This window comes from Nansenia antarctica (genome assembly GCF_963989245.1).
Source record: "Nansenia antarctica genome assembly, chromosome: 1".
In the NCBI taxonomy this organism is placed as follows: domain Eukaryota; kingdom Metazoa; phylum Chordata; class Actinopteri; order Argentiniformes; family Microstomatidae; genus Nansenia; species Nansenia antarctica.
The window spans coordinates 113,142,789-113,154,799 of record NC_137674.1 but is presented as its reverse complement, the minus strand read 5'-3'; the positions used below and the strand labels follow the sequence as shown (position 1 = coordinate 113,154,799).

At 45.1% G+C, this 12,011-nt stretch overlaps 1 protein-coding gene across 1 annotated transcript; it reads left to right on the top strand.

Moving 5' to 3' along the window:
• Positions 1-2,857: 2,857 nt before the first annotated feature.
• Positions 2,858-10,285, top strand: kcnn1b (potassium intermediate/small conductance calcium-activated channel, subfamily N, member 1b; the record flags this gene model as incomplete). The annotated part of the gene is made up of 11 exons (XM_080530292.1): positions 2,858-3,058; positions 4,000-4,181; positions 4,647-4,887; positions 5,263-5,358; positions 5,664-6,082; positions 6,617-6,758; positions 7,630-7,740; positions 8,070-8,197; positions 9,441-9,510; positions 9,830-10,169; positions 10,266-10,285. 11 exons carry the CDS (start codon positions 2,858-2,860, stop codon positions 10,283-10,285), a joined length of 1,950 nt encoding a protein of 649 aa, XP_080386418.1.
• Between the last annotated feature and the right edge of the window lie 1,726 nt (positions 10,286-12,011).

Here is a 12,011-nt window from a genome sequence, read left to right as displayed (position 1 = left end):
CACACACACACAATTCTGCAACGTTTTTTAGTAAACTGTTCCCGTTGGAATGGAAGCCCCAGTGTTCAGTGTCTAGTCTGTGTGTGTTACAAACAACAAGCTCTACATGGAGAAGTCACAGTGGTCCAGTTGTGTGTCCTGGTGGATCTGTTCAGATGCATCACCACTATATATTTACTCGACTCATTCGAGTGCAGAAATAAAAGGCACTTTGTTCGGCCCGTCCTTGTGTGCGGAAAAGATAAGAGCCTCTGTGCTGCGCTGTGTAGGCCTTTGAACTACAGAGCGTCAATGGCAACTTTCTCTGACCCCTCATTTAGCATTCTGCATTGAAAGCGGCGACTTCCCCTCCCCTCCCTCCCTCCCTTGCGTTCTGCATTGAAAGCGGCGACTTCCCTCGCTCCCCTCCCTCCCTCCACTCCCTCCCTCCTCCCCTCCCCCCCTCCCCTCCCCTCCCTCCCTCCATCCAACAATCCGGCCTCCTATTTATGGCTCCACTTTGAGTTCCATGTATGTGTGATGTTGATGTGCCCCTTATCTCTTAGATCCCATGTCACATGCTTCTCTGTAGCCAGCACCGACCTGTTGCTTTGTCTCCTTGTGCCATTTGCATGGCAGCCCCTTTAACAAGGCCGGCAGCTGCCCTTTCTTTCTTCGGTTTGAATAATAATTACTTTCAAAGGAAAGCACTCCTAACATCTCTCCAGTGTGAGTAACAGGAGGGAGGCAGTCTGTATCTGTCTGGAACACCACTTCCCAAGCTCCTCTTCTTTAACAGTCTGTCCTGTCCAACTGCCCTCCAAGATCACCTCAGAGTTGTTTTGCTTTTTCAAGGAAGGGGGAAGAGAGATTTGTTTGAAAGATTTAAGGTAAGAATCACAGGTTGTGTGGAGATTAATTGGAGATATTTCTCTTGTTCTGGTTTTGACAGAGCAGACCAAAAAATATTTTGATAAAAAAAATGTTTAGAATAGATTATGCTGAACTAACAATTTGTGTGAGAAGAAAGTAGTGTCCGATAACGGTTCACCTTAGTTGCACAATAGTAAGCGTAAGGCTTTGATCTGGTTCTGGTGTGGTGTTTATTCCCGGGTTAGGTGGAGGTTGATGGAGTTTGAAGAAATACTTTTAGTAGATTATTTTGCAGAGAAAAATCTGTGCAATTGATTGTCTGGAAACTTGCAACTCCACATTTATCACTAAACCATTTATCAATAAACATTAATCAAAAATTACGATAGCAGACATCGTATTGGTGGGTTAGAGATTTGGGTTTGTTACATTAATGTAAGCTCTCCTCGGCAACCCCGCTGGTTTCCCTGTTAATGGGATTATATATATTATACCAGGACGGCTCATCTGGTTTTGACAGGCTTCACAGTCTTATGTTTGTCATCCATTCAGAATAATTTCAACACACGTCATTGCAAAAACAAATGTGTACAGAATGACAGTGACTTGCCCATGATCCAGGTATTCAACATGATTAGAGCTTTATCTGGAAAGTTGTACTGTACCTGATTCATTGTCATGATGGTATAACGAAATGATGCTTCTGTAATGTTTTGTTATTATGTAATGATATCTTTGTTGTCTTACAGATTCTCTCATGTGAACACACTGTTCCCTGGACGACCCCCTGAGAAATAACACATGAATATAAACACAGATAGATACAACTGGATCTCCATGTTATAGAGAACCAGATCAGTTGATAATCAATCGATTTGAAAAACGTTTCAGCGTGGATTCCATCAAACCTAATGAGGATTTCAATAGCATGTTGGTTTTATAAAGATCTCTCAAAAAGACTGAAAAGGTTTCTCTTAAAGTTGTTGTTCTTTGTCACTCCAGTGACATCATGAGATTGGTCTTGGTGAAACCGACAAACGCAACGCACCGACTTGATTCGACAGGCGATGGGTGCCACGACCGAGACCCTGAACACTGCAACTTGGGAGGCCAATCACATCCTGACAAGATCCCTGAGGTCATGAGATATCGCTACTTTGGGATTGGCCTCCAGCCCCAAACACCAACATGGGAACAAAGCACAGACTGTGTTGCAACTACTGCTCCTCCACAAGCGACCACAAATGGCGTCACAATACCAAATATTTCCCAGATGAAAACTCGATGCACGACGCTACCACAGCTGAGTCATCAAGAACATCTGGGGTTTTGTAACCAAGTTGGCAGTTGTCTTGAATTGCAGAGAGGTTGCTCACTACCAGCAGCAGAATGGCACAGGGCCGCTAGCGGACAGCCCAACCAGGATTCCAACGTCGGTTGTCAGTCTCTGAACACACACCAGGACTTAGACGAGGCCTCTAGTTCTCAGCCGTGTTCAAAGCAGGGCTTCTGTAGGTACTGCCTCTCCAGTGTCTGCAAGAAGGGGAACCCTTCCTCTCTGCAGCATACACACACCACCTACCCCCAGAACTCCCTAGTGTCATCAACCGTCTGCCGACAGGATAGCTTCCTGTCCCAAGGTAGAACGGAAGACGGGCGAAAGGAACATCACAAGCAGCAACTCTGTAACCGTTTAAAGCTCAACGACCATAACCTACCCCCTGCCGCAACTAGGGAAACCCCAGAGCACTCCCTCAACATACCCCTGAATCCCACTGAGTCCACTGATGTGAGCCAGCACCTGCTTTTAACTCTTGAATCTCAAGACCAGCAGCACCAACCACCTCCATCACAAACTGACCATCAGTGGATGTTAGGTAGTATTTCGTCTATCTACTGTTCCAATGAATGCGATCCGACGGAACTTTGTGGGGATCAACCACTGTCACACTGTCTGCAGCAGGACCTACATTGCCAGCATTGTTGTGGCAAGAACTGCCAGACTATGTCTGGTATCAATAATCAATGTTTCGCCCAAGAATCTCACCAGCGCTCCGCTTACCCCTCCAGCAGAGGCCCACAAGCGGGGAAATCATCTGCAGCTGGCAGCAACAGAACTAGCGTCCACTCCTCTTCCAGTAGCCGCGGGTGGCTGGAGCAAAACCATCACTTCAGGGAGAAATGGCACAGACATGGAGAGAAGCAGGTACCATTTAGATTCCTATCAACACAGGTATCTTTTTGGTTATCACTATGGCAACAACATCTTCGGAAAAATAAAATGATAAACAACGCAATAGTTGCACCTACGGTAATATAACAGAGTCCTTACACCATACAGGACCCAAATATGTACATCTTACAGTCACTAAGATAGAGAAAGAATAAGATGAAAAAATTAACTATAAAATAACGATGTATTAACAAAAAAACTGCCATGTGGTATTTGGAATGCACATTTCTGTGTATTCGTTCATCCTAGAGTAGGTGTAGGCCGGACAGCATTAGTCAAAGCAGAGTATGTTCCGTCGCAAGGCGACGAAAGGTTCCCACACTTGGGGGTTGTTGCATTGTAGAGGACGGAGGTGTCAGACATGGAGAGAAGAAGGTACAATTTTATTTTTCTGAGTGGGGCAGTCCCACCCATATTTTTCATTTTTTATTAGACGGATACAGTGAAGACAGACAGGAATGTAAGGAGAAGAAGGGAGAGAGGGAATGTCAGCTGGGCATGGGGGCCGGATTCGAACCCATGCCGACATGGGCATAATGTGTGCACTGTAGACCGCGGTGCTAGATCACTGGACCACCCCAGGCCACACAATTTAGATTCCTATGTGTAATTTGTTCATCCTACAGTAGGTGTAGGCCGGACAGCATTAGTCAAAGCAGAGTATGTGTTCCTTGCAAGGCGACGAAAGGTTCCCACACTCGGGGGTTGTTGCATTGTAAAGAGGACGGAGGTGTTTGGTGTTTCTGGTCTTCATGTTATGCTTGGTTGGTATACAGTCGCTCCGGTTGATCGATGAATGTGAGCAAGAGAAGCCGTAGAGATCTACTGGATCTACAAAAGAGCAGGATTCAGAAGAAGAAGTTCAGGAAAGTGTGTCTCTTCTGTCAATTGTCATTCTTGTTTCTTGTTCGCAGGTGGTAAACCCTCATCCTAAAGAACAACTGGGGCACACTGGACCTAAGCCTCGTCTCCCCAAGAACACTCAGAGTCACCCACTTCCTCCTGACAAAGTCATGACCATCGATACGTACAACGGGAATGTTGTCAGACCTCTGGACAGCCTTGACAGCCACTCCCTCCAGGCTCTCCACACAGGGTATCCGCGGTGTCTTGAAAAGTATCAAAAGTTGATAAATCAATTTTGGGAAAATCAAGACCCTTAATAAGTCTTATCACGATTTTATGAGGTCTTGAATTTTGTAGGTATTTTTCTGAATTAGACTCTGTCCAAAGAGTTTGAGTCCTAAAAACGTTTAGTAAAAGGTCGTGAATTTATTAGTTTTATTAAAAAACAAAGATGAACCGGACATTGTGTTGTATGACAGTGGTCTAGTCTATTGCAAACTAAGACTGTTAAGTTAAAGGTGTCACTGATGTAAACGGTTACAGCTCCAAGTGGCGGCGGTGAGGTCTGGAAAACTCTTGACAAGGTCTTTAAAAAGTCTTAGAAAGGTATTGAAATTAACCTCCAGATTCCTGTATGTACCCTGTATAAGAGATATAGACACCCTGTCCACAGCTGTATACACCCTGTCCACAGCTGTATACACCCTGTCCACAGCTCCAGCTTGGATGAGGACGTCTTCTCCAAAGGCCTCGGCCAGGCCTCCAGTAAGGCCAACAGTGGGAGCGGAGGTGACGCACCACAGAAGAAGAGCAAGGACATCGGCTATAGGCTGAGCCAGCGGAGGGCGCTCTTCGTGAAGCGTAAACGGTTGAGCGACTACGCCCTGATCTCTGGGATGTTTGGGATCGTCGCCATGGTGACCGAGACGGAACTCTCCTGGGGAGTTTACACTAAGGTAGGGGAATAGTGGTAGTGGGAAGTGGTAGTAGTGTTGGGGCCTTGTGGATAGTGAGTTGGTGACTGGTGATCAGAAGGTCATGGGTTCGAATCCCACCTGGGAACACCACCACTAGTATGCCTTAAGTAAGCCCTAAGTTACTCCAAGGAGACCGTCCCTGTAATCTCTAATTGTAAGTCGCTTTGGGATAAATGCTTCTGCTAAATGGTTCCAATGTATCTGTTGTTGATTTGGGATAGATTTTGCTTCTGTCACTTTTGGGACCTCACCATTTGTTCCATTGTACCAACAAACTATATGAAGCACAGCTCAAGTATTCTGAAGTATTTAACATATAAAATATGTATTTGAACCAGTTCTGCTTCCCTCCAGGAATCCTCATATTCATTCGCAATGAAATGCCTCATCAGCCTCTCCACTGCTATGCTGCTGGGCCTCATAGTGATGTACCACGCACGGGAGATCCAGGTAAGAGTCACAACAATGTTTAGCAGATGTGTAAAAACATGCAACACTGGGTGCTTAGGTGGCGTAGAGGACTAAGTGTTGACCATGCAACCGCAGGGTTCCTGGTTCGATTCCGGCCGCGGATATACCCAAAAACTAAAAAACATGCAACAATAAAAAGCTTAATTGTATAATAATATGATCCTCCCTTTGACTAAATCTCTGTGGTCTGTGGTATTGATTGTAAGTCGCTTTGGAATAAGGCGTCTGCTAAATGCCAAAAATGTAAAAGTAAAGTCTCCTTCCTCCTTCCTGCGTGTGCACAGCTCTTCATGGTGGACAACGCAGCGGACGACTGGCGGATCGCCATGACCTACAAGCGGATCTTCTTCGTGGTGCTGGAGCTCCTGGTCTGCTCCGTCCACCCCATCCCGGGCCGCTACGTCTTCACCTGGACGGCCCGGCTGGCCTTCACCTACACGCCCTCGGTGGCGTACGCAGACGTGGACATCATCCTGTCCATCCCCATGTTCCTGCGCCTCTACCTCATGGGCCGCGTCATGCTGCTGCACAGCAAGCTGTTCACCGACGCCTCGTCCAGGAGCATCGGCGCCCTGAACAAGATCAGCTTCGACACGCGCTTCGTCATGAAGACCCTGATGACCATCTGCCCCGGCACCGTGCTGCTGGTCTTCAGCGTCTCCTGTTGGATTATCGCGGCGTGGACGGTCCGCGTGTGTGAGAGGTACGGATATAGAACATATACACTCCACTCCATAGAGGCGGCTGTGTCTCAGGAGGTAGAGCTGCCGTCTAATGATTGCAAGGTTGGCAGATCGGCGGTTCGAGCCCCGGCTGGCCACGTGTCGAGGTGTTCTTGGGCAAGACACTGAACCCCAAATTGCTCCCAGTGAGCGTGGTAGCATGCCGTGAATGGGTGAATGAGAGGCCGTTGTAAAGCGCTTTGGATAAAGGAGCTATATAAGTGCAGTCCATTTACCATTACCATCACTCTAACCTGTATTTAGATAGATAGATAGATAGATAGATGGATAGATGGATAGATAGATAGATAGATAGATAGATGGATAGATGGATGGATGGATGGATGGATGAATAGATAGATAGATAGAACCCACAACCCAAGCGATGTTAGCATAGCCATGCTCTACCAACTGAGCCACAGAGGACCCACCAAAAGGACTACCTGGCATCTTTGTTAAGTTGCGTATTCTCATTATGCTGAATCCTTGAATTTTCTTATTTTGTGTTTAATCAGGTATCACGACACCCAGGAAGTGGCCAGTAATTTCCTGGGAGCCATGTGGCTCATCTCCATCACCTTCCTGTCCATCGGCTACGGAGACATGGTGCCTCACACCTACTGTGGCAAGGGAGTGTGTCTGCTGACTGGAATCATGGTACGTTCTCTAGTGGAATCATGGTACGTTCTCTAGTGGAATCATGGTACGTTCTCTAGTGGAATCATGGTACGTTCTCTAGTGGAGAGACAGACAGACAAGATGGCGGTGGCCTGGGGTGGTCCAGTGGTCTACAGTGCACACATATTATGCCCATGTCGGCATGGGTTCGAATCCGGCCCATGCCCTGCTGACATGCCCTCTCTCCCTTCTTCTCCTTACCTTCCTGTCTGTCTTCAATAAAATAAAAAAATATGAGTGGGACTGCCACACTCAGAAAAGAAAAACGGATCCCCATTAGTCATTACCATAGTGAGGACTATTCTTCCTAGGGTCCACATGAAAGACAGACAGTCAAACATAACAAAATCTAACAAAATATATGGTGGAGGTGATATACAGTACACTGATATGATTTACAGCCAATTGTACAATTCCAGTATGTCTGGAATATGTTGGGAGGAATCATGTTAGGCTGAAATGCTGTTCGTGAGGTAATGACCCTCAAACAGTATGTACTGCATATTGCATGTTTAATATAATGGAAATGGACTGCACTTATATAGCGCCTTTATCCAAAGCGCTTTACAACGGCCTATCATTCACCCGTCCACACACACATTCACACACCAATGGTGGCAAGCTACCATGCAAGGCGCCGGCCGGCCCGCTCACTGGGAGCAATTTGGGGTTCAGTGTCTTGCCCAAGGACACCTCGACATGTGGCCAGCCGGGGCTCGAATCGCCGATCTGCCGACCTTGCAATCATTAGACGCCGGCACTATTCCTGCGTCACAGCTGCTTTTCATTTCTTTCTTTTAAAAAAAACTAAACAATGTCAGAGATCCACCGCTCTCTCTCTTCTCTCCAGGGAGCGGGCTGCACAGCCTTGGTGGTCGCCGTGGTGGCGAGGAAGTCTGAACTGACCAGAGCTGAAAAACACGTCCACAACTTCATGATGGACACACAGCTCTATAAACGGGTGAGCAAACGGTCACCAGATTTCAAAGTCTATATTATTATCAAAACAGTCATTTAAGTGGCCTGGGGTGGTCCAGTGGTCTAGCACCGCGGTCTACAGTGCACACATATGCCCATGTTGGCATGGGTTCGAATCCGGCCCATGCCCTGCTGACATGCCCTCTCTCTCTCCCTTCTCCTCCTTACTTTCCTGTCTGTCTTCACTGTATCTGTCCAATAAAATGCAAAATATGAGTGGGACTGCAACACTCAAAAAATATATTCAAAACAAAAAAACTGTAATTTAAAGTACTATATTGTTATTGTGTTTATTCTAACATGTCTCCCTAGGTGAAGAACACTGCTGCTAACGTCCTCAGGGAGACGTGGCTCATCTACAAACACACCAAGCTGGTGAAGCAGGTCGACCACGCCAGGGTGCGCAAACACCAGCGCAAGTTCCTGCAAGCTATCCACCAGTAAGTGGACGACAATAAGCATTTCGTGACGTTAGAATTATAAGGTTCTATCTCCATTTTTGTCAAAATTGAGTTTTTTACATAATCTGATCCATTAGGTGTTTATTAATGCCTGTGTGGTGTTATTTTTAAAATCATCACCTTGACATTTTTGAGTTAGTAATTAATAAAATACAAAGGTTCCATCTCACAAAACATAATGGAATGTAAAAACTTTGACGCTCAATATCTCTGAACTGCCCTAAACGGAGATAGAACCTTATAATTCTAAGCTCCCGATTATCAAAAGATGAATAGGAATTATCTTGTCTTAATACCTAATTAAAATCTGAAAATGTACAAACAAAATTCTATTGAAAAACATTGAAATATATGAATTATGCATCAACATTATCCCAAATATCTACAGTTATTTAAACAATTATGAAGCCTGATGATGACTGAAGTTTTCTGAGGCTGTAACTTGTAACATGTCGGAGTGATCATCACAGGCATTCAACCTGTAGAAGCTGTTTCACTGTTTCTTGTTTTGTGTGTTTGTCTCTCTGCCTCTGTTCTGTTTGGCCCATTCCCTTGTAAAGCGACCTTGGGTTTGTGGAAGGCGCTATATCAATTTAAGTTATTATTATTAGTAGTAGTAGTACGATTTTATTTACAGTATACTTATTGCTTAGACCTCGACACTTTCAATGCATACTCTCTGTTCAAAGAGCTGCACAGATCATTATTTCACTCATGTTTCCTTCCTCCTACTAACTAACTACCTAACTAACTAACTAACTACCTAACTACCTAACTAACTAACTAACTAACTAACTAACTAACTAACTAATTAACTAATTAACTAACTAACTAACTACCTACCTAACTACCTAACTACCTAACTAACTAACTAATTAACTAATTAACTAATTAACTAACTAACTAACTACCTACCTACCTAACTACCTAACTACCTAACTAACTAACTAATTAACTAATTAACTAACTAACTAACTAATTAACTAATTAACTAACTAACTAACTACCTACCTACCTAACTACCTAACTAACTAACTAATTAACTAATTAACTAACTAACTAACTAATTAACTACCTAACTAACTAACTAACTAACTAACTAACTACCTAACTAACTAACTAATTAACTAATTAACTAACTAACTAACTAATTAACTAATTAACTAACTAACTAACTACCTACCTACCTAACTAACTAACTAACTACCTAACTCCCTCCCAGACTACGCAGAGTGAAGATGGAGCAGAGGAAGCTTAGCGACCAGGCTAACACACTGGTTGATCTCGCCACGGTGGGTGCATCACCATCAGCATGCCACATTTACATATACTGTAGATGGTGTACATTTATTTTTACCCTTATATGTACCCCTACATATGGATGTTGTAAAAAATAAAAATAAAAAAGTACTTATAGATGTTGTAAAATGTGTTCTTTTTGTACATATAGATGTTGTAAAATGTTTTAGTTTTTGTACATAGTATAGATGTTGTAAAATGTTTTTTTTGGTACATATAGATATTGTAACATGTGATATCTTTTTTTCATTAATTTCTTCCATGTGTTGACACACTGCTCACTGATGAGTCCAACGCTCTGGTCCTCCCCAGACTCAGAGTCTGATGTACGACCTGGTGTCGGACCTGCAGCAGCGCAGCGGGGAGCTGGACCAGCGCATCTCCTGTCTGGACGCCAAGCTGTCCTCCCTGCTGCTCAGCATGCAGGCCCTGCCCCGGCTGCTGGCCCAGGCCGTGACACAGCAGCAGAGGGACTTCCTGCAGGGCCTCGCCTGCCACGCCCCCCCCTGCCACGCCCGCACCCCCCCGCTTGGCTCTGAGGGCCGTGTGGCTGCAGGAAGTGGCCGATGCCCCGCTCCCCTGCCCCCCCTCCACAGCCCCAAAGCCTTACCCCTGCACCTGATAGCCTGCCCCCCACCCCCCCCACCCCAGAGTCATATCCCTCCACCTGACAGCCTGCCCCACCTCCACCCCCACCCCAGAGTCTTACCCCTCCACCTGACAGCCTGCCCCCCCTCCACCCCCCCAGGGTCGTACCCCTGCCCCTGATAGCCTGCCCCCCACCCACCCCCCCCCCACCCCAGAGTCATACCCCTGCCCCTGATAGCCCCCCCCCCCCCCCCCACCCCAGAGTCATACCCCTGCACCTGACAGCCTGCTCCCCCCCACCCCAGAGTCTTACCCATGCACCTGACAGCCTGCTCCCCCCCCCCCCACCCCAGAGTCATACCCCTACACCTGATAGCCCCCCCCCCCCCCAGAGTCTTACCCCTACACCTGATAGCCTGCACACACATTTACCATCAGCTGTTAGTGTTTTACTGAAACTACTTATCGAGTTAAGTTCCTGTATTTTAATTGGGACTGAAACAATCGAAGCATGGGAAAGTCAGTAGCTTAGATGGTTTAACTTATGGTAGTTTAGAGCACTTGTCCCTGAAAGGGCACTTGAGACAGATATATAAACGATTTTAATATCAACAATATTATATATCTATTATAATATAGTGTAAAAATGTAGTTACAGTTACTGAATGACACAGTTGTTTTGGGGGGGAATTTGTCTTTAAAATAAATAAAAAATACAGAAAGAAGTAATGTGTAAAAAGTAATGAGGTGGAATGCCGTTCAAAAAGATCTCATTCTGCTGGAACTCAGACAACCTAGTCTAATGCCAGTCTGTCTAATGCCAACCTGTCTAATGCCAGTCTGTCTCATGCCCTTGGTAAAAACTGTTTATAGTCAGGTGAGTTTATGGTGTTGCCAGGGTGACACAAAGCTCACATGGTACAAACGGTTTGTCTGTGTTCACATCATGATAGCTGAAACACTGGTGAAGTTTATATTGGCCATCTGCACTCCATACATCTCTCATATTGTGTCATAATATTCCCTATCTTTCACTTTTTTTCAATGGTGGATAGAGTAAAGTGATTGTCCACCAGGTGGAGGTAAATGCATTCAATTGAAATCGCTTGGATCACATTTGAGAGAGGTTGAGAGAGATCATGCGGACAATTTCAACTATATCAAATGTTTTTCTCAATGCCCCCTGACAGGTTTGGTTTGGCAGTTATTATTTAACAGTTACCTGAAACCATCAGTGACAATAATAATCTCTGTGTTTTCGATTGTGTTCATTGATGCTTTGTGTTGTAATTCACTGAACACATGAATAATAAATTAACTTTCACACTCAGAGTCCGCAGCATGGCATTTATGGGGTGGAGATAGACACTTTGCACACGACACCAATGTTTGAACTACTTATGAATCATAACTCCCACGCCAGGTGAACTTTTTGGCCAGTGACCATAATAAGGACTACCTGTGTCAGGGTTGCCAGATGGGCTGGTTTTTGGTGGATTTAGAGGCTTTTAGACTGTAGTTAGGCTGGAAAGTGTCAATCCCATCTAGCAACCCTGCCTGGCGTCAACATAAATGACTCACCTGGGTGGTATTCCATCAACGTCACTGAAGGGAAAAACAGTCTTATTTTGACAACTCTCGCCAGACTTAATTAAGACAAAATAAGCCTGGATTTTTCGACTTTGATGGAATACCCCCCCTGACATAAAATACAATATTTACGCGTGACAGATTCAATACAATATAATATCTATTAATGAATATTATCATAATATCCTGACGTGCCGAAAGACTCAAGTTGTGGAAATGTTGGGAAAGGACTCAGGAAACCTGTCGTTGGAAGAACAATGGACACTCACACACACGCGCGCACACGCACGCCCACGCATCAATATAACAGACACCC